The following is a 23,821-nucleotide window of genomic DNA, read 5'->3' as shown; positions in this document are numbered from 1 at the left end:
TTGTAAAGCTGCTTCAGCAGTGTGTAATTTTCATTACTTTGTAAAGCCAGCTGTTACCTGAAGTTTCCTATGCCAGAAAAAAAGTGTGGATTTTTTTGAGAGGGACAGGGTTACAACAAATAAGTGAATGTATGCTTATGGAAGTGTCTAGCTCCTGAAATGAAAAGATTTGCTACTAAGGTTTAGTGAACTTGGAAATTATTTGTTGGAAAACCTGCAGCAGTGGAGAGTTTTGGGTTGTGGGGTGTTGTGTAGTTCTGTTTTCTTTCATTTTTTAGGGTGGAGGTGTGAGAGAGTTTTTTGTCTCTAAGCTTAGTCATCAGATTTTTCACTTGTTTCTTGGATTGTTCCTTCAGGGTCTTTGCTGCCTCTGAACAGCAGATCTTAGATTAGTCTTTTGAAAGCTTCAGCAAAGGCAAAGTGTTGGACAGGATGTCTGTCATTTTCAGGAGAGAGATGGGAGTTTTTAACTGCTCAAAGCATAGATCTTCCTTAGAGGAACTGTATTTTTTAATATTAATTTTTATTTTAAGGGTAAGGCACAAAATGAAAGGTAGAGTCTGAAAGGCAAATGCAGACACAAGTGTAGTAAACCGAATCAATTTGCTTCCAATTACACCAGCAGTAAAATAGCTATGAGTATTCAAAAGTACTATTTCAAATTCATTTAAAAAACGAAAATCTGATTTGCAAGACTCTGCTCTATTAAACAGGCTTAATGTGTGATCATTTGTATGAAGTGTTTTGACTGCTTCTGAATGTTTTACTTTTTTGTCTTGTTTTTGGCAGCAACTTGAATTAGTGGAACCAAGCGGCTGGATTCATGTTCCTTTAACAGATACTCATAAGAAGCCTATTCGCACATTTATGATTCAGATTGCAGTTCTAGCTAACCACCAAAATGGAAGAGACACTCACATGAGACAAATCAAAGTGTACACCCCGGTGGAAGAGAGCTCTATTGGTAAATTTCCTAGATGTACAACAATTGATTTCATGATGTATCGCTCTATAAGATAAAATTTCTTAGTGACTAATAAAGGAATTTTTTGATGGCAGCATCATGGCTTAAGTATTCAAATACTTAAAGAGCAGGATTTACTTCAGTGTAATTGTATCTTTGTGTTTATACTTTGTACAATTTTGAAATAAAGATATCTTGTATTATAGTGTATCGTAGTCTGTAATTTTGCATTACTTTTGCTTGGAGCCTTTGAGTGCTCTTGTACTATTTGAGAGCAAAGAAACCTGGGAACATACTTGTGACTGGGAATCAATAATTGATATAATATAGTTCTTTTTTTAAGATTATTCCCTAATCATCATGTATGGAAACAGTTTGTTCTATAGTGTTACTATTAATTCCTTTACTTAAAAGTTGCTCTTAGTATTTTTAACAGATAGGAAGACATCACCAGTAGTATTTTCCCATCATTAATATTAATGTGTTGTACCCTTTTCTGTATAGGTTTTTTTTTCTGCTTAATGACTGTCTGCATGGGTTTAGCCTTCTTTGTAACTGCAAGTAGATCACAGAATCATATAGTATCTCAACTTGGAAGGGATACATGAGACTCATCAAGTCCAACTTCCTGCTCCCTGCAGGACTACCAAAAACTAAACCATATAACAAGTGTCATCTAGATGCTCCTTGAACTCTGACAGGCTTGGTGCTATGACTACTTCCCTGGGGAGCCTGTTCCAGTGAACTATAAAGCAATGAAGATGACAATGAAGAAAACTGGATCTTTCCCAGTTACTCAATATAGTATATACGTTAATATAGATGTATGGAGTTTAGGTAGTCATCTAAAAGTGGCAGCTGTTCAAATCAGGAGGATAGTTAGAAATGAAAAACATACAATAGCAGTAGGAATAAATCTAGAGGTCCAGTGCACCTTCTAAATACAGAGAACTTTAGTCTTCTAAAGTACCAAGAACTCAAGTGTGTAACACAAGGTAATTTTAGACCTGTGGCAGACTTTCTTTAACAAGTCTTTTTAAAGTAAGGAATTTCTCAAGGAAAACGTGTGCTTTGTCCACTTGCTATGAGTAGAAATATTTAATACCTCTGCTAATGTCTCATAATTTAACTACTAGTTCTTTCGCCTTTTTTAAAAAGTCAATTTTTAGAAGGAGAAGCTGTTGAAGTATAGGGGTTTCTTTTAAAATGATTGGTACTGATCAAGTTTGATTCTTCCTGTTAGTGCCATAAAACTTGATGGTAAATCCAGAGTAATGTCAGCCAATGAAAACTTCTGACATTCTTAATTGTCAGCAAAGAAATGCTAGTAATAGTGGAGGCTCATACAAAATGATACAACATCCTTCAGAGGAGAAAGAAGGTGAAACAGAGGAAAATGGGAAGGTAGCCCAAGAAGGATGAAGATTCAGATATTGAAATTATTTATATACTTAATGAAGTAAGCTGTTATTTACTGAGTAGTTCCGTCCTCTGGCTGAATTCTGCAGTCTTTATAAGGGTCATTAAAATGGGCAGTTTTTGATAATGAACCTTCTAGAGAAGTCCATGACTAGCCCAAGTTCTCTAGGTGTGGATTCAGTCATTTCACAAGGACCTTAATGTTGATGCATCAGCGGGATTCCTGTTCAGCAGCAGCTGGTTGAACTCATGCTTTTCACCAACTCTGATTCAGTGGATTTTTTTACATAGTGTCAACGAGTTGTATGTTCCTATTCACTTACTTAAAACAGAGTTTGTATTTTTGATGTACCACTTCAAATTTTTATAAAAAAACCCAACCAACAAAGCCCCTGGTTTTATCCAGTTATTTTGTTGATTAATAGATTTTTAAGAAAGGCATGCAATTTTTCTGCTTTTCTCCAAGAAGGTAAGATTGCAACTGTGCATTCTAGCTTTGTATTGTCAAGCCACTGTTACCTGTTTAATGATTCTACCACAGATAATTCTGTGGTAATTCTGAACTCTGGTCAGCAACACTTAGAATATTTTGATTCAAAAAGAGTTTGAAGTATTCTTTTCTCTTACATGTCTCTCTATTTATTACATACTTCAACTATATATGCATTTCTTTTCTCATCAGTTCACAAAAGATCAGTCCTTGAAATGGACATGAATACATTCTGCATGAACCATCCCCCAGAATGGTTCAGGTAGGAGTCCAAGGGTTGCATAAACAATTCAATGTGTCCAGGTTATTTCAAAGCAGGACCCATTATTTTTAGGTTAATTAAGTCAAATATTGCTCTGTGACAAATATCCAGAAGAACAGACCTGTCAGTGCAGTCTTGTTCATTTCTGCCCTGCCTCAGTAGGCATATTTTTTGCAGGGCTTCTGTGTCCATGTGGGATTGTTGCCAGTATTTGTCTGCAAAATTTGCAGTTGTTTTTCTCAACAGTGTAGTTGAATAAGCTGAAACTTAGTGTGACTATTTATCCTACTACTCTGAAATAATAGATGGTGCTTAAGTGGTTTAAAGAAGCTATGATATCTTTCAAATTAAATTTAATGCAGACTTTTAGTAGATGCTAAGGTATATAAGGCTCTTTAAAGGCTAAGGCTGTAGTTACACTTTATTCTTCTATCAGTAGCATGTCCATTCTGAAGCTGCATATTCCAGTATTTTGTTTCTACTTTATTGCAAGAAATTAACATCCCCAATGGTTGAGCCTCTTCAGGTGCTTTCATGGCTGTTCACTAAACTGCGTCTGTGAAAGTTAGATCCTTGGTACTTCCCTAGCCCTTTAAAATAAGTATATTCTTAGTAATGGTGGAAGCAAGTAATCTGGTGAGACCGAGGGTGAATGGTGAGTCATGACGATGATGGTGAGAGTAGATTAAAAGGAGAGAGTACAACCAGTAACTCCTTCAACTCTGGTTGACAAAATACATATGACCGTGCCTGAAAGGCAGCTACAGTTTGTGTCTTGCTCTTTGATATTCACTGTTACTTGAAAACAAGTGCAGTGGCCATTCTAAATCCATCTTTAACCTTTTCTATGGTGTTTCATAACAATTGTAAATACATGTGTTGGTATTTAGTATCTGTGCAATTACATTTGTTTTTTAATCGTTTCAGTGGTAAGTCACAGAAGGCTGCTGGTTTTAAAATTATAAATCCTAGAGGACAGTGTCTGAAAATAAAGCAAGTTACTGCCTTTGTGTATTAATATAGTGCTTGGTATTTGAATTTGAGATAAGCAAACTGGTCTGCCAAACCATGGCAGGAAGTTCCTGCACATACATTGTGTTTAGCCTCTACATTTTTTGTTGTTCTTTTCTTTCAGGCACATAACTGTCTGGGATCTTTTCACTTGAAAGAACAGTCTCATGTGATGAAGCATCAAAATTGCTGAGCATACACATTTTTCTAAAGACAGGGTTTGAGAACAGGAAGTTCTTGTAATGTTAATTTAGCTAAAGCTTATATATTGCCTAGCCACATGGTCCTTTGGAAGGTGTCAACAAGTGCTGTAAATTAGTTAGCTGTTAACTTGTGCTAGAGATCTAAAACTGCAAACCTAAGGAAAAGCCAGAATGAGTTACCTTTACAGTGAAAATTCACAAAAATAAATATGCTTAGACTCATGTATAAATAGTGCTGATACTAGAACCATTTTGATGTTGATAATGAATTTGCAGGGTTTTAGCTCAATGCACTTGTCTCTCATATTCACTTCCTGCTCAGTGTCAAAAAAGTAATTTCCTTTGCATGTTTTTACAATATCTTGCACTCTAAACTATTTCATTTTGTTTTGCCCCACATGCATACTTTGGCTGCTGTTTGGAAGGAGACAAATACTGAGAATCTGTAGTCTTTAGTATGCCCAAGTTTCCAGTTTCTCAGTAGAAATGTATAAAGAGCTGTATCTATAAAGAGCATAAAGTCAGCAATTGACCTGTTCGCCCTACAAGGTGGTTTTAGAAATGTTAACTTCTATGAAGAGACAAGTTGTCAAATTCTTGCCAGCTTAAAGGACTTCTTTTTTTTAATAATGAGCAAACAAGACTGGTTCCTCAAAGTGAGGAGGAAAAAATAATGAGATAGTCACAAATCTGGCTTGCAAAGAATTATAACTCTGCCTCAACCTTAGGGTAGTTATGTGAATATTTTGGCTTGCTTCTCCAAATATGAAATAATGTGTACTGATTACAAGGACAACTGATATTAGATAATTTTGAGCTATGACAAAAAGGGAGCTTTTATAAAACTTAAAAAAAATTACAAGGTAAATGCTTATAAAGAAACTTCTTAGATATTTGCCAAAAAGAAACATAATCTTAGCATTTGTTTTAGGGAGCTGACTACTAACTGAAGATACTAAAAGTTTGTAATTTAATTCAAATCAGTAGTGTGTCTGATCTAAAGGTTTTAGACAGGGGAAGAGAGGTTAGATTTGTATTCAATAATGGCCAGTACTTAGGGCTAATGAAGGTACAACACTTTCTAAGTAACTGTTCTTATTAAAACAATGATCTTAGCAGTATAACATGGGTATGTCAATATGTGAACGATGCTTTGGCTGTAGCAGTATCAAAATCAGCTAGTTTGTCAAGTAGCAAATATCCAAGAAACTGAACTAAGGGAGTTCAGAGTTGTTTGTTTCTTAAGCATGTTAAAACTCGAGCTGTATGCTGAATGGTGTAAGTGACAGTAGAGGTAGCCAGGAGGACACAGTTTTCTTTGATGGCCTGTTCTGACCATACCTCAAAATATGATTATAGTCCCATGGGACAAATGGAGGAAATACAGAGGTATTTGTAAAAGTTAGTAAGGCATGAACTTTCTCTTTTGTTTAACAATGAATTACAGAAAAATTCCAAGTTAAGACTCTATAGCCTGCTTTGCTTTTTTGAAAGCACACTCTGGTAAGTGAACAAGCATTTAGTTGTTTTCTGTTAAAGTTTATGGAATAGTGCTCAGTTTTAAGAATATTGGTTTAGGTCCTTTTGCATATTGAATTACAGGTACTTTTGCATCTTAGGTTTTCACATTTGTTTTATTGGACAGCCTAGTAATGTAATCTCATTATGGCTTTAGCTCAATCTTTTAAATTTGGGGGTTTTTTACATTTTCTTTATTTGCTAATATTAAAGAAAAAGAGAATTGCAAGTTGGCAATTTTCTAACTTCAGGCAAGGTATGAAGGTATATCCTGAGCTTTTGTGTTTAATTGTTCTGTCAAAAACAGAATTACAGGGTAGATGAGAAATGAAAGGTAGGAATAATTTTGTTTTAACTTGTGCAACGTGGAGGTTTGGCTTTTTTCCCCTCTATTGTAGCTGGAGTATTTTGCCTCACTGTCAAAGCAGGCAGCAATTTATAGTCCTAAATAGACTCACTGGAAAGGCATAAATAACAGACTATTAGTATATTATGTGTGAGTTGCTATGATTAGTTGTATTATTTAGCAAATATCTCTCCTTTATGACTGGATTGTGTTCTCCATGCCTTTTGTCATCTAAGATGTCATTGCTAAGTAGTCTTTTTCTCTTGTAAGAGGGACACCTCAAATCTTGAGTAGTATGAAATGAAGGTAATATTGAAATAAATGAGGGACAAAATGAAAGATGTATTTGTTCTAAGAAATCATGGCTTGGCAGTGATCTGAATCATCACCTTAAATAATATAGTAAATTAGGGGGTTTAAAACTTATTTTGAAAGATAACACACTAGGCCTTTCTGCTTCACTGAACAGAAATTTGATTCCTAGCATAAACAAGAAAGCCTTTCTTTAATTTAAACCTCAGCTTAATTCTCCTTGTAGATACTAAGAAGATGAAGATAACTGAGTGACCAGAATCTTGAGAAACTCATGTTGGAATGAATGACATTAACTGTTTTGACTAAGTAATGTCTGTGTGTCTTCTCTGTACTGCAAACAAAAAAGTCAGATGACAGGAGAGGCAGAAAGAGATATTTGATGTTCCTGGTTTCTGAAATGGAGAAGAGCAAAACATTTATGTTTTGCTTAAGCTCACACAGGGAGTCTCTGGCCGAGCTGGAAGTTGAAGCTGTATCTCCTTTGTCTATCTTCTCTTTCACTATGAAGCAGATTTTGAGATTTTACTATTTTAAAGACAAATTTTGCTGTAACGAAATTTCTCTATGTAATTTCATTTTAAAGTTTAAACTGTGTGGTTTGCTGTTCTAGCTTAATCTGTAGGGGAAATACTTATGCTGACGCAGTGTCTGTAGGTGCACAAGTGAAGTTTTTCAGTTGGTGCCTTAGTTCTTGGCTTTGTCTTACCAAAAAGGCTTAGTGTAGGAGGAAAGGAAAGAGCAATAAGCTACCTTATATTTTTTTGTATGGGGTACTTGCCATGAGATTGATGCTAGCTTGCAGTCTGGCTCCAAGATCTGGGTACAGGCCATTTTCCACTTTTTGGTGTGAATGTACGATATTGGACTTCCATTGATTTTTGTTTGGTTTTTTTTTAGTAGCTACTCTCTACATTAGACTTCAGATGGCTCTCACCCAGACCCTCAGCTAGTTTGAGTAACCTACTTAAAGCATCACTTGCGGGCAACTACAGAATTAGGCAGCATCTTTACAAATAGACATTCTTCTAGGCTGTGGGGTGCTTGGAGCTCTAATTCAATTTGGTTATTGCTAACCAAATGTGAAAACTTTCAGACTAGATGTTTGCTGAACAGTGGGCAGGTAGTTTTCTGAGAATTGAAGGCTTAATAAGACACGAAGTATGAGAGATCAGGAACAGAAGTGTTACTCTTGAGACTTGCTTTTTGTCATCTGTGCTATAATAGCTTAGTAATTGAAATATGATTTAGGCTTGAAATCTGTTTATACTCTAGAGAGAGAGCCAGATGGCTGCATTGCCAGTACTGATTAGCAGAACCCCACCAACTTAATGTGTAATAAATGAAGCAATGGAAGAGACTGAAGGACCATGGAGAGCGACCAGGTCATCCCCTCACCTGGCACCAAGTGAGCCCATCTCTGGCAGCTTGAAAAGCCCAAACCCACACTCTCACAAAGCAATAACCAGCAATAACTGTAATTGTCTTGAGTCAAGAACTGCAGGGTGCTCCGGCAATTTATACCACCGCCTTGTCAATTAAGTTGGGCTAGCTATGGGGCGGAGTGCCAGAGTGCCAGTTGAAGTGAGTCAGGGTGACAAGACTGGACCTAGTAATTATAACTGAATCACTTCACATCTTATGAGGAAAGAAGGAATATCAAAAGCTAGTATAATAGACTTATCAGGAAATCCTGAAGACTTTAGACATTGTCAGCCATAAATGTCTCTTTATTTCAAAATGACCAGTGGGTTTTTCTATGACTCCTGTTTTCAGGATGGATCTGGTTTAGTAATAAAAAAATCACAAGAGTTCATGCTATGCCGGGTCTAACTAAAGGAATAATTGGTCATCATTGCTGTTACTGTGTTTTGGTATGTGAAGGAATTATGGAGGTAATTTTTAGTGGATATTTTTTTTTTAATTTACCATCCAGCTCTGCAGCTTTAGTAGAATGTATCAGAATTCTCTGGGATCATTGGAGTGACCTCAAATTGACATGAGTGTATGCTTGCCTACATGAGGGAAATGTAGACTTGGAGCTCTGAAGAGTACATGGTTATAATGTGCAATAGGATGCTATGCTTCAAGAGCCTGACTTGTTTAATCAATGGTAGCCTTTAGGCTCTTATTCCTAAATTGTGGAATTCTATGTAAACTCTTATTCAACATTGATCAATTTATTACAAGAATGCATTGCATTCCTTTGCATGTATACATGAAAATAGCAGTTTATTTCATATTTATCTACCACATTATTTTACTACTTTAATTAGATACAATAGGTTTTTGCTGGCGCATGAAATAATAATCTAAATGCAATGAAAGTGTTCGTATTATTAAGAATATGTACACTGCCCTCCAAAGACAGAATTGTGGAGGCTTCCAGGCAAAGGTGTTGGGTGGTCTGCTGTTGGTTTGGAATACTGAAGTGTTCTGTTTTAGATCAGAAAGGTGTTAAGGTGCTTTTATAAAACTGTATAAACCATCATTAAACATTGTTCATTGAAGTAAATTTTAAGTAATCCTTCACGTGATATACTTGCTGTAGTTCCAGGCTGACATTTCAACAAGCTGTTTTATGTCAGCTTAACAATTACCTGTGACAGTTTCTCCATTTGCACCAAAGAATAAACATTACTTGCAGCCAGTCAACAGTATTAGCGCAGTTTAGTTTAATGGAAGACGGAAAAAAAATGCCAAGTAATGAAAACGATGCTAATACTGGATGCTGCTAGAAGATATAATCCAGACCTAATTATGTATAAAATGGGAAAGTAAATTTGGGATCACTGAAAGCATTAAATATCTGAGCTCTGATCCCACTGAAGTGAATTACCGCTGTTAATTATGGTAGGGAACAGTTAAGCCAATATTTAATACTTTAATTCAAGTAAATTAAATAGGATCAGTGACTTTCCAGTTATGCAGATAAAAACAGGCTGACTTTGAGCAGTTTTGAAAGTATCTTTCTTGACTGCTTCTTTCAATATACAATACTCTTTTTGGAGTAAATTCCAGACAAATGCAGTATAGCACTGAACTTGCTGTTTGTTGAAATGAACAAGTGCTATAATGATAAGTGATGAATTTATGAAAAAGTAATGTCTAGGCTTTTTAATTAGTGTTTTATGAAAGGAATTGTCTTCTGCATTTGTACATTTCCCTTAAAGATGTTTCTCACTCTGTAGAAGCTGATTAGAAATTTCAAGTTAAAGGTGAACTATAAACTTCCTGATCTTTCACAAAGGTATAATTTATCTGTTTTTCTGTACAACTGCTTCAAGTTGCTGTCCTGCTGCCATTGAAGATTATGTTGTGAAAGAAAAAGGTGTAAATTCTGGTGCTTCAGGGTAGGATCTTTAGTCTTAAATTCAGTATTAAAGCTTATTCTGCTTTTAAATAAGACTAGTCTTAAATATATCAAACATTATGCTTTATCTGTTCTACCCGTTGCAGATATTATTTCTGATTATTTGGCAGGTGACAGTGGAGAATTACATCACTTTCTAGAGGTACATTTTCCATTGGAAAATTACCAATGTCATCAGTAATTTAAAGGGGCAGGGATTTAAACTGAAATCCTAGTGGGTGGAAATAAATGCTTACAGGCTATTGTTAATCTTCTAGTAGAGTGTGCTAATCTTTCAATGTGAGTTATGTATATGTTCATCATGTTTAATTTTTTAATCCTTTCATGTATTGAAAAACTAGGAGAGAGTCTTTTTTTGTGTTGCTTCTCAGCTAAGTTTCAAGTTATTCTATGTCTTCCTAGCATGTAGATATGTAAACATCAGTGGAAGCACATGTACCACATCTTGCTGTATCCTACAGTATTTTCATACTTTTATTCAATGCTTTTTTAATTAATGTAGGTAACTGAAAAGTGATTCTTATATTATTTTTGTCTGCTTTCCTTACCTCCCTTTTCTTCCTCCAGTAGCAATTTGCTTTTGATTCTTTCCTGTCTGATTTTTTTCTGTTTCTCAGATTTTATGAAGGTATTTTATCAAGTAGTCATATTTCTGAAAGGAAATAATTTGAGTATACCTGAAAAAAGAGCACCTGATTGGTATTTACCAACAAAGTGTTTGTGTCATCCTTGGGTGTCTCAGAAGCACTATTTTCTGAGTATGTAATTCACGTCAAATACCCGCTTAGACTTTTTTCTCCAGATGCTGTAGTTTTTGTTTCTTCCAGATATAAGAATTAATTGTGCTCTCATCCTTACAGAAAGCAAGGGGAACCTCATTAGACCAGAGGAACAGTGTAAATGAGGAGAGTCAGGTCTTGCATATTAAATGAAAAAAAAAAAAAAATAGTTTGCAAAGATTGCAATGAAAATGGTTTATCTATGTTGTAAGAAGTGGAGATTATTTACATTGTTTGTGCAGTCCTCTTGTTCTCATAAATTATTCTGTAGTCTTGAGGTTAGTATTCTTTTTTCCCCACCTTGTTTTTAGGAATGAATCAAAATAGCATAGTGAAAGGAAGTCTGTTACCTCTGTCTCATCTGGAAATTTGGAAAGTATAGAGTGTATGAGACGAAGTATTGCAGAAAAGGGAGGACATGTTTTTTTGATCAAGACAGATTGCTGTACTGGAAAGTTGGACTCCATCTTTACCTTTGCACACAACTGTAGTGAAGTCCCTTGAATCTCTTCATAGATGATCACTGATTGTCTGTTTCTTGGAGGATTTACTCTGAAACCCCTGATTCAGATTTTCTGAAGTACTTGGTGTTCTCAGATGTTGCTGAAGGCAGAGGTTTGCTTGCATTTTCCATTCTATTCCATGACAGAGTTAACCTATTTAAAAAATAGTTACATAATATTTGAATGAAAACCAATGTAATTCACTTATATTGGAGACAGTAGTCATTTCTGTGGTTTCAGGTGGCAGCCCTAAATTTCTTGGTCTAGAAGTCATTATCTGTAGGCCTCGGTTCATCCATTTGCGTGTAATTTTTCTTCCCATCCTACTCAAGCAGCACAATGATGAGATTGTTGAGGTGAGAGGATAGGAGAGAGATTTTTCTGCTTTTCATTATTGTCAAGCCAGCCCAAGGATACAATACGTGGAAGCAGCTACTATAGCAAAAGGTTGACTTTGCCCTGTAGCTTCACACGAGATCGTGTTCAGGATTATTCTGTGGGGTGTGTGCATGCTTAGGCTTGGCCAAAATCAGGCAGATTTATGTAAATAGTTATAGGTATATCTTCTATTCTCTGTCCTTTCTCATCTAATTTCAGAAACTACTGTAAAGCACTACAGTGCAAAGTTTCCAAATAAAAGATTAGGAGAGTATTTCTCTGGAATGGCTGAATAGTTTTGACTGGAGTTTTCCAAAGTAAATTCAGCCTGAGGCAGGCAGCTGGTATGGGAAATTTCAGCTGAAAGAGCTGCAATTTGGCTAAGTTTTCAGAAACTCAGAAGAGATTTGTGAGAAACTTAACCCTCGGTAATGTTTCATGTTTCATCAAATACTATATTCTGGGTAATATGCTTTGTCACTTTGGGAGGACCTTCCAATTTGATTTAAAATTCATTCTCTATAGTAACTAGCTAAGCTTCAGTATAGGATAAGAGCTATTTTAATTTGGAGTTCAGAGAGTCAAAGAGTTTACAATAATTCATTGACTGCCCCAGGTTGGTTGAAGTAGCTTTCTAAATAGGTATAATCTATTGGGGGCATTTGTATTGGAAGTATCTGTTCTTTTATACTGGCTTATAGTTTACCCCAGGGATTTGTGCTAGAGCAGCTCTGTCACAGAGCACTGTCGTTCTCTTAGAGAGTTTTAACCTACCACCATTTGTAGCACCGTGCTGTGAATCCACTTCCCTAGTGTGGAGTCCGTATGGTAATAAAAGAAGAAAAGTACATTCCTCCTGAGTGTCCTTAACTACTTGTGTGAGCCAGATTTATTCACACTCCTGTTTTTCAAGCTCTGTCATTATAAAACTTTTCTTTCTTCTTTCTTACCTCCCTCTCCCCCACTTTTCCCTGGGTTTAAGCCCAGGCTTACCTTTGTTACTGCAGGCCTTTTTTGGCTAATTGATGGTTCTTGATTCCTAGTGTATTACCTGCTCAAACTATTAAAAAATCCTGTCATGTGAGGTTCTATCTGCTAGATAGATGTTCCCACCATTTTTACACTCTCGAAGTACAAACCTCACATACTTATCTAGTCTGCAAATACAAGACTTAATACTTCATATTAGGACTACCAGGTGTTTCTAAACTCAGCTTTCTAAATTCAAAAGTTCTGCTGAAGGCAAGGAAGTAATTGACAAAAACAAATCTGATTATTTGGAGCCTTTTTGTACTCTAGTGGTCCTGAAGCACTCAAACCAAAATGAAAGCAGGCAAAAAATTAAAAAATCTCAGTTCATCTTAGGAGATAGTTAAGGCATAGAAAATTCTCATCTATTTCTTGTTAGTTCTGATTACCATCTGGATGGATGAGTTGGGATAGAGGAGTGCTACCTCAAGACAATCTGTTAATTGTATTTAATTTTTTTCACACACCTGTTTAGCAGTTTGCTGAAGACTGAGCACTGTCAAATTAACTGATTAAAATAGTGAATACCATGGGGTGAGCAGGAGTTGATTATTACAGCTCATTGTCAGAGCTGCATTTAAGCTGTGTGGTTCCTGACTGCAGCAGTTTGGAGGCATTGTGTGGTTTCTAAACATGACTGAGCAAAACAAAATAATCTATTGAAGATTATGAAATACAAAAGACATAGGGCATAAATTGCTGGAGATTTCTGTACTGTTGGCTGAAATACCATTACCTGCTTGTCTTCTTAACACTCTTCCCTCAGCACTTGCTTGCTGGTGTATTGGCCTATACCAGTTTCTATTTAGGAGCAGGGTGATGTCAATCCCTAGCAAGATCAAAGAACTTTTGCTTGGAAAAGGAGGAAAGGATAAAGAAAACAAATCTTGGAGTGAGGATACAGAGGATAACAAATGTGATAAAAGGGGAAGAGGTGTTAGGGTTCAAAGTGTCAAAGATGGAAAAACAAGGAACCAGAGGGAATGCTGTTCAAAGCACCCTAGCACACTAGAAAGTGCTTGAAAATGTCTAAGGACCCAGTGGATACTTCCCAAGGGCTCTGATCAGGGACAAGTTGTTGAACTAAATGGACTCTGTGATTTTACATGATGCTGCCACTTATACATTCTTTGGCAGTTTTAAGTTCTTAAGCATTTGGCTGTTGGCAAAATTTGCCTAGAATGTGAAGCCAACTGAGAGGAGAAATATTGTGATTTGAGAATTAAGCACTGGTTTTCTCTAATCCCAAAAAGCAAACTTTTGAAGGAGGACTATGTTTAAGAAAGGGGAGGGGAAAAAGACCCTAACTGTTTTCTCATCACAGTACACTGAGAAAATGTTTAGACTGATACATAACCTTCATAGTGTTATGTTCTATAAAACTGGCAAGAGCTTAGTTCTTAGTCTGAATGCTCTGCTTGTTTTGAAATTTAAATAATAAACAATTTATATATGTATATATTTTAGCTTAAAATCACATTTTGTCGGATTTGGCTGTTAAAAGCTTATGGTGGAATCAGCACTCTGTCCATCTAGTGAAAATACGAACAGGACCACACAAATGCTTCCACTATGTCATTTCTTTTAGTGCTGTTCCATTCAAATAAACTCCTTGCCACAAAACTTACTTGTCATTTCCCACTTCTCAATAATATCACAACTAGCTTAGTTTCTGAAGCTTTTCCACTTCTAGCTTTGGTATCTACTTGAATTTATTTGCAGATCCCTTTAAGTAACAAAAACTATGGTTGTATTCTTATTCAGCTTCCTTGATTCAAAACTACTTTTTGTTTCATCTGATAATTGAATTCCTCCCTATTTTTTTTTTTTTCAAAGTATGATAATAATTCTTTAATGTGTTTTCAGAACTCCTGAGGTTTTTCTGAGTTACTTTTCTGAAGGCAAGTGCATAAGTAGGATTTGTTTAGAAAGCAGAGAAACTGGTTTATTAGGGAAATATTTTATGATTTCTGCTTCATATGCATGGATGAAAATTCACAAAATTTCTTTGAGTGTTGCCTTAAAACTCAAGAATATAGGTATTTTCTTTGGCTTTACATAATCTTCAGAATGGGTAGACGGAGTTCTTAAGATGCTCTCTGTAAGACTCAACTGAGTCATCATGATTCAAAGGTGGTCTCCTGAATGATAAGAATACATTAGATTGGTGTCCTAAAAAAGCTATAATTCTATTCTGGTAACAATACACAGTGAAATATTAGGTGTTGTTAACATCCTTTAAAGTTTTTGTGTTACACATTATTGAGGATGCATTTTAGTTTGCAAGTCGACTTCCCTCACCTCTTAAAATCCTCAAATCAAATAACAGTGCTCATTTGCTTCTACAGTTGTTGAATACTTACAACATTTTGTTGCATTTTTCTATGCAGTTAGTTTCCAACACCTTCTCTTAGTTTACAAAGGTGTGAATAATCTACATTTACATGCACTGCCAGTAGTGTTCACAAGCTGGCAGGCAGGTAGCACTCGCTCACAGGGCTGTGCTTGAATGCATCACTTCTGCTATGCTCTTTCTCTACACTGTGCCAACAGCTGAGAGAGCTGTGAGTTTTCCCTACACTCACATCTTTCTGGCTGATTGTCAGTCAAGGCATGCCAGCTGCACCAGCCAGTAAAAGCATATAGGAAAAATAAATTTGTCATAGGAAAAGTACAGAAAAGTGATGACTTTCATGCAGGATTACAGTAAAGGCACTGTTAGGTTGCACTTTGCTAATGCTGAAAAAATAGCTTCCAAAATCAGGGGGTTTTGTCAGTGATAGTGTGCACTCAAAGGGTTAGGACCAAAACTTGTTTGTTTTTTTTTTTAAAACTGCTGTAATGTAAACATTTTTAATGACTACGAGTGGATGAGACAACATGATATCATTGTGCTGTATCATTCTCAATGAATTCTATGTAAATAATAGTAAAGGGACGTGCTGGCTGATGTGCAAGAAGATAGAAGAGATGTGTGTAACAAAAATTGTTTGATGAACTGCACTTTCTACAGTGGTTTATTCATTAGGTCTCCAAACAGCATTTTTCAGTGTATTTATATTGTAATATAAAATAATAGAAAGTACAATAGTGGTTGAAGTGCATTTGTGACTGTTAAAGAAACAGAGGGGTTTTAAAATTTTTTCCCTACACACCATTTCCTCTTGTTATTATAGGGAGGGGGAATCCAGCAGGCTCTTTTTCTGTAGAACTGAACTTCTACTTAGAAATTACAGCTTCAGGATTTGTGTAATTGTTTTGTGTCTATTCTTCCAAAGAACTTTGCAGAACCTGTGCAGAAGGCATTGTGATATAGCATGCTTTGTTTTATGCTTAAAGTTGCTTAGTCTTGGCATAATAATCTAAATAACAACAGATTGCAACTTTTATTACTCATGTATGTTTAGCAGATTTGGTCTCATGAAAGTCAGTAGCACAACTAAAATAATGCTCACAATATTTGTTAGAACCATCTTAAAGAGCTGTTGCAAGTGTGTCAATTATTTAGCTAAAAGACTTATGTCAATCTCATTAATCTGTATTTAATATATTCACATATTAGAGATGTCATTTCTAGCCGTTGCTCAAGACTTACTCTGTGTGGCAGAGATGGCTATCAAGTAGGAAGTTCTTTTTATTGCACGGGAAATAAGGAGTACAGGTCATAGAATGGTGTAATTTTCTGAAGTTCAAAGAGTATAAAATGTGCAGAACATTATGGGGGCTTAGCTTTGACCTTATGGACAATCTTGTCAAAACTTGCAGAAACCAATCTGTACCAAATCCAAAGACTGTATTTTCCATTCTTCTCAGGAGGCTTACAATACCGAGAACTCTCAGGAGTAGGAGTTTTCATGGGAAAAATATTCCCTCCATGGCAGAAAGCTAACAAAGTCTGACTTCTTTTATACCTGCTATCTTCCCAGTCCTGGTATAAGGTAAGAAAAAGACTATGATGAGAAACTCTTTAATAAGACAAGGGATTGACGCTGGTAAATTGCACCATGTCAACTCCTTTCCTGGTGTGAGATCCCTAATCAGTTTTAATCTAATTATAGAGTCACCTGTTGTTCCATTAGTTGAATGTGTGTAGCACATAGCAGATGTCTATCACTGAGAAAGTTACATATAGGAAATAAGCGAAGAGAAAAATAATTTATGTGATACAAAAATATAACTAATTTTGAAAGTAATATGAAAAATAATAACATTTAATATAGGATACTCTGGAGGTTGTGTAGTTTATGACACTTTCTTTCTTGAGGAGACATTGCTCTTTTGTCTTCAGAAGTTTCTATTAATGGCAAATCAATTTTGTTCAGTTGATCAGAGGATCTTCTCAGTGTGCTTATCATGCATGGGAGGTGAACGTAAGACTGCCAGAAAAATGCTCTGTTTTGCTATATTTTGATGGCCCTTCAGTTAAAGCTATCTCTTTTTCCACTATAATTTAGAACTTGGCAGAAATGCTATATAAAGTAGATATAACAAGAGTGGATCGATTTCTTCATCTTTTGGAATGCAGCTTAGGTGAACAAATGTACCAGAAAACCTGCATTGATTTTTCTCTGGGCTCATCTGAGCCCTGTGAAGCCCCTGGATCTTAAGTTATTCCCACGTTTGTATGAAAGCTCCGGCATAGATCACAAAGTTGATTTAGAGGCTTTAAATCCTGTCCAAGAGCTGTCCTCTATTTCCTAAGATACTTTTTTGATCTCCAGAACACCCACTCTGTTATCTGGCTATATCAAAAAACCATAGGACCTGTATTTTCACTGGTTCATATCCTCTGGATATCTGTGGAATCACCCACATCTGTTTTTAATTAGCAATTATTATGAGTCACAGGTGTGTGTTCATGAAAAAGAGCAGAGGAACATATTCTACTCTAGTTGTTTGGGCATGTCTTTAGGAATGGTGGAAAATTGGGTTCTCTTCCCTGCTCTGGTCCAATGTGTATTTCCTTCAAGTAGGTCAGTTTAACATGAAAAACCAAGCTATATTCCTTCCTTTAATTTCCTCATTCTTGCATCCTGTCTGATTTGCCACACAAGTGATAGATGTGTTCAGACCATTCACAATCAGAAAAGTTAGTGAACTCTGACCTTGCATGTTGGTGGTGGGTGATGGTCTAAGGAGACCGAATTCCACAGTAATCAAGCTCAAGGGCAGGGTCCTTCTCAAGGAATGCTCCTTCCTGTAGGCCAGAGTTAGGTGTTTAAGAGCATATCTACACCACTGTCTCATACTCTGGCCTGGCTCTGTCTGTGCAGCAATCCTGAAGCTGTCAGCACTGGAAACCACGATGCAGATACAGGTGGTGTGGATTTGCTTGCTGGAATTCTGTTAGTGTTGTGTAAACATACTCAAGTTCCAGGAGAAAAGCAAATCCTTCTTCAAGGCATTTGCTGTAGACAAGCCTTGCTCAGGCCCAAGCTCAACTTGCTTCCTTTGAGGACTCTTTTCTGGAATGCCTGTATCTCACCAAACACTGCCAAGGGAACTGGAATAGCCAGCTTGGGACTGTGGTTTTCAATGAGTGGCAAAACAATGAAGTTTTGGGAGCTGTTTCAGTGAGTACCTTCTGTGATAAAGCTCTGCTTCTCTGTGAAAGCCCTGTGACATTGCATCTTTATGTTGATTGTGAGTCAGGCTCAATGTTGTTGTCTTGCAAGCTCTGGTAAGCTGTGAGAGTGAGAATAATTTGAATTTTCCTGGCCCTTTTTTTATTTAGACCCCTAAGGAAAGATGATGTTTTTACAATGGGAGGTGAGACCTGATCTGTAAATGAGAAGGCTAAGCATAGAAGATCCTTCACAAGGATGTATCTTGGAGATGCTCCTCACAGCCCTCTTTGCAGGAGACATATACATTAAAAGAAAGGGAAAACCCCATCATAATGTTAGTGTACAAAACTGCTGTGAATTGGAGTGGTAATTTATGGGCCATGCTATTAAAATGTGTTTTAATAGAGCTCATATATTTCTGAGATTACTGTGCTGATGGCTGCTTCTCCAGAAAGGTAAACAATACATTCCTCAAAATGAAATCCTACACAAGTGGATTAAGCACAGATTGTGAATTCCACTTATACTTTAAAAAAATAAAATCTGATTTTTCTTTTGCATTGGCATAAACTGTTCTTGAGCAACTAACAACTTCCTTTCAGCCTACTCCACCCTCTTTTCCTGGATTTCTCATAGTTCTAAAGGGCTGTGGGAATACAGTGAGCCATTTAATCACCAAGTAAGAGCCTTTTAAGTCCCTTGCTATATGAGTTTTTAATGCAGATAAGTGTTTTTTTTCCTGGATTACATGGCTAAATTAGCATGAAGTTACAAACTTATTATCTGTCCTTGCTCTATTATGTACAAATCGAACAAGTCTCAATAATTAAAAAACCACTTTCTTGCTGCACAAGACCTAGCTGCCTGAGATTATATCCTTCAGCCAGTGTGGTATTTAGCTGCTTTACTCATACAGAGTTTGATGTCTTAATACTACTTAGTCTAATTGATATAAGTGAAGAATTCATTCACAGATTTATTTAATATCAATAAAGTTTTAGGTATAATTAGTATTTGGGTGAGCTTCTGCAGTTGTAGGCTTTTCTCGTTCCAATTTTCAACATGATTGTTCCAAAGCTGTACGCAGGCTCTCATCCTATAGAGAAGTGATATTACTAATAGCTGGAAGATTTTTTAATGTTAATTTCCTTACATATGTAGCAGACACTAGGCCTGCAGATAAGCTGCAGGATAGTACTGTGGCATACTGTATGCAGGTATAAAAGCTAAACAGATATTCTCATGTGTGTGTACCAGAGTGACCCCTGTGTCACCTCTTCACACATTCTTCTAAGACTTGTTGCTGGTGAAAAGAAAGGTGATATGGCAAACAGGCATAACAGTCACCAGCTACTGAAAACAGCTCCAATTACTGGTTATAGGTGGAGTGAGATCAAATACTTTCTATTAAAAAACTAGGTTTGCTTCCTTCCTTCAGTTGTGTGAAGCACTGTTGTCTAACAGTTTAGAATTTGGAATCTGAATTAACTGGAGTAACAAACAGTTGTTGAAACTGCAGCACTGAGCTGGTGATGCTACTGGAACTTTTTTTCCCATAAGAGGGCACATCCTTGACTAATATAAGCTGACATAATGCCAGTAAGTCTGGAAATTATAGTGTTTCTACTGCTTAGCAATAAGAAGGCAGAGAATGAAAAGATACCCACACTGTAACTGAACAAACTTTAATAAAGATATCTAATATTCTACTGCATTTTTCAAGGTGTAAAATTAAATATAATAATACGTAGGGTTTTTTTTCTGTTAATGATTGGACTTTGTGATCTTAGAGGTCCTTTCCAACCATGATGATTTTGTGATTATTTTATGGGGTTCTTATCATCCTTCTATACTGTGTGGAGGAATAGAATTATAGAATGGCTATGATTGGAAGGGACCTTAAAGATCATCTAGATCCATCCCCTCTGCATTGTCAGAGACACCTCCCACTAGACCAGGTTGCTCAGAGTCCCATCCAACCTTGTCCTGGACACTTCTAGGGGGACGGGGCATCCACAACTTCCCTGGGCAACCTGTTCCAGAGCCTTGCTAATCTCATGCTAAATAATTTCTTCCTAGTGTCAAACCTAAATCTCCCCTCTTCTGGTTTGAAGCCATTTCCCCTTGTCCTATCCCTACAAACAAGCCTTTGTAAAAAGTTCCTCCCCAGCTTTCCTGTAGGCCCCCTTCATATACTGAAAGTTTGCTATAAGGTCTCCCTGGAACCTTCTCATCTACAGGATGAGCAATCCCAGTTCTCTCAGCCTGTCCTCACAAGAGAGGTTCTCACACCCTCTGATCATCTTTGTGGCCCTCCTCTGGACTTGCCTTTCCAACAGAAAGTGGAAGTAGATTGTTCTCTAGAACTGTAAGTAGTATACAAGCTGCAAGTTGGTTTAGATGGTCTTTTTGAAAGGGAAAGAGAATGACATGAATAGCCCAGAAACTCTCTAAGTCACACATGACTAACTAGAAATGAGTGTGTCTGAGAAATATCACTTATCCATGCCTGTTTCTTTTATTTTTTTGTCCATAAACATTCACCGTGACTTTCAGGTTGGGCTATATATTTGAGCATGTATGTAAGTCATTATGACTCATTTTGTTCTGTATGTAAGAAAAGTATCAGTTTAACTTATTCAGTACAAAAAAATGTCATGGACCCGAGAAAGTATTTAATTAATCACTTGCATTTTAAATCTTTTAATGTCAACAAATGTGTAATGTAAAGCTATTGGTTTGTGTATGTTGCCTTCATCTTGGACAGAAGCTTAATTTGGAACTGCTGGACTGCTGAGAGACAGTCATAACTTTTGCCACTTTGCACTGACATCAAGAGGTGATTAGGAAAGGAGGCACAATGGCAACAGTGCTAAGCTTTTTTACTCCCAAATCAGCCTACTGTTTCCTTGAATGCATTTATAGACTGATGAAACTATGACTAGTCCCAGAATTTTAATTTATTGTGGGAACCATACTGTCAATGATCTGCCTAAAGGATTAAGCAGAGATAACACATTCCCTACAGAGTCCAGCTAGGCTAGCTCCTCAAATTTTAAGACCAGAACTTATTTTATGGGGTCTTACATTGTAATTTTGAAGTGTATGTTGATCTTTCAAAACCATTGAAGGAGAAATGGAGCTTTACCAGTCACAGGCATTGAAAAATATTCAGTCAGAAGTCCCCAAAGTAGATGATGTGAATGCTTCTTACATGAAACACTATTACACCCAGATGTCAGGTAATATTAAACTATATGGTGTTGTAGAGAGCTGTTAAGTGAAACAAAGAGCTTACTTGACTTTGGAAAGAACAAGTTGTTGGGCATTTAAGAAGAAGAGTCTCTAAGAAGAGCTAATCTGGTTTCATTAGATAAGCTGATAAAGGTGGAACTCCTCTTTCAAGGTTTCTTTCAAAATATCATTAAAAAGTTCAGGACAACTTCAATCCATGAAGAGAAAAGATGTGAATTAACAACAAAGAGGATGGAAGTTTTCAGTATTCTAAGATAATATCAGTTCACATAAACTACCAGGCTACAAAGGATTTCAGAGTTTTACAAAGCTTCTGCTCAGCTTCCAGCTGGCAAAAATAACTATCTTTTCAATAGTAGGAAAGGTGGTGGTTATGCTGTTTTGCATTGCAGAGTGTTCCATATCCCATGTTGTGTCATGTCTCAGAGTAGGTCAGTATGAAATCAAGAATGAAAGAAATGAAACTTTGAAGATATTTGTTTTTTCCAGCTCAGTAACTTAATATTTCATCAAGGGCCTCCTGGGAGCTGATCAGAATATGCTGCAATGAAAAGAGCAGCCAGGGAGGAACTCTAATGAGTCCTCAGTATACATTCCTGACTGCCTTCAAACAATTTGGCAGCCATAATTTTTTAAAACATTCCAAGCACTCATCTCTCATTGTCTTTTGTGGTTTGGACAGAGAATTGTTGATTGTTGGACTGGTTTTGAGGTAGTCCCTTGAGTGAAATTGTGGATCCTACCTCACACATTATCATCTACATTTGCATATAATTGAGACATAAGCTTTTTGGCAATCTGCAAAAGGAATGCTGTAGAGCTGTCGTTAAATTTTCTAAGAACAAACACAATAGGAATGCCATCCTAGGATGTAGGTCAAGAATTTGTCCACGGAATATTCTTTACTAAATCCAGTTAAATCCTCTGGAGGTTGTTAGATATGAGGTACAGGAAAGACCTGTATCAAAGACTTCCTTCAGTGAACTAGGGAGAGTAAGATAAAATGGGATTTGGATCATCTTTGTCTTTGCACTTGTTTTTTGAAACTAAAATCATGCCAGGTTGGTTCCTTTTTAATTTTGACTTTTTTTTTATAAGTACTAAACCACCCTCAAAACGAGGGTGTAACTTCTGTAAATAACATCCATGCATGAGTGTGTGTGTGTTGGGAGTGGGGGGTCAGCTAGACAGAGTCAGAAACCACAGAGGCACTTTATACTGAGCGTTGCTTCTGCAGCAGCTAGTAGGGTGAGAGTTGACTTTAGTAATGACTTACATTACATAATACCTCCCATCTCTCTGCAGATGTGTGAGTTTGTTTAAATGTTTTATAAGGTTTTTATTACACTGCTCCTCTGCAGTTGCCAGTTTGGTCACAAAATATAATACATTTTAAAACACCTAATGCTTCAGCTATTCAGTAATTTTCTGATGGAATCCCCAAAGCAATTACAATAACACTGTGTGGCTGAGCTGCTTTTGTTTGGGATGTATAGAATGACAGTTTTAATTCTCTGATCCTGTTCTACAAAATCCCTGTGTTAAAGCAGGCTTGAATGTTCTGTACACTTGTAAAAAACAATTCTCTGTCCCTATTTTTGTGTGTTGTGATACAAGAGCAGGCTGTGTAATGATAACTGGTGCTTTCATACTCTTTTGAGGTTGCCCTGCCTAGCTGATTTTTATAAAAGGAAGTGAATCCCATTTCTTGAAAGAGAAAACCCAACCTTACACTTAAAAAAACTATAAGCAGATAATTTTAAACTAAGTATTTCAAAGACTACTAACAAAAGAAATACATAAGGAAAGCGATTCCGTATTTCCAGTTTCCAATTTCTAGTTCCAGTGAGACAGCTTTCTAGGCTCTGAACCCTGTATGGAAGGCCAGTGGTCAGGTCTTGATTGAGAAGACCCATTTTCCACTTTAAAATCCCTCTCAAAAAGGAATGGCTCCTGAAATGCAGAAGCAGGCAAATAGAGTTTGAGTATTTCAGCAGAGTTGCACTCCTAAGGAACTTGTGTCACTAAGTGGGAGACAGACTGTTGGAAAAAGCAGCCTTAACTTTTATGTGAAGTCTCTGAATCTAGGAAGGTGGAAAGTGGCTGCATTTACAGAACTGTGAGGCATATGAAAATTCTGTACAATTTATTTGCATGATTATTTCTTTAGGGGTGATAGTTAGGAACAGAAACCTTCGGTTTCTGGCTTTCAGACCCAAGTGGAGACCCAAAATTCTACAAGAAGAAAGATGTATGGTTTTCCATATTTACTCTTCAGTGGACTTTCCAGCAGATAAATAACTGTCTTCCATACCAAACTAGATTCTATACTCTTTGCAGGTAACTTGTATTAAAAATATATTTACAAGGTACAAGTAAAAATTCCATACTGAAACACACAAAGCATATCTG

The 23,821-nt window shown here is 36.6% G+C and overlaps 1 protein-coding gene across 6 annotated transcripts in view; it reads left to right on the top strand.

Moving 5' to 3' along the window:
• Positions 1–23,821, top strand: part of ANAPC10 (anaphase promoting complex subunit 10) — a 178,608-nt gene that overhangs the window by 34,551 nt on the left and 120,236 nt on the right. For 4 of the 6 annotated variants that reach the window (XM_051617707.1, XM_051617706.1, XM_051617705.1 and 1 more), the window contains exon 5: positions 790–1,174. The exons of 1 other annotated variant lie outside the window; for it this stretch is intronic. In XM_051617707.1, coding sequence (XP_051473667.1) covers positions 790–1,020 — 231 coding nt within the window. In that variant the 3' untranslated portion in view covers positions 1,021–1,174. Of the gene's footprint in view, positions 1–789; positions 1,175–16,400; positions 16,526–23,821 lie in introns of those variants that run through there. One more of the 6 variants, XR_007889337.1, reaches the window with a different exon arrangement.

Source organism: Apus apus, chromosome 4 (assembly GCF_020740795.1).
Source record: "Apus apus isolate bApuApu2 chromosome 4, bApuApu2.pri.cur, whole genome shotgun sequence".
Classification (NCBI taxonomy): domain Eukaryota; kingdom Metazoa; phylum Chordata; class Aves; order Apodiformes; family Apodidae; genus Apus; species Apus apus.
The sequence above is the reverse complement of the archived record's forward strand: the minus strand, read 5'-3'. Positions and strand labels throughout refer to the sequence as shown.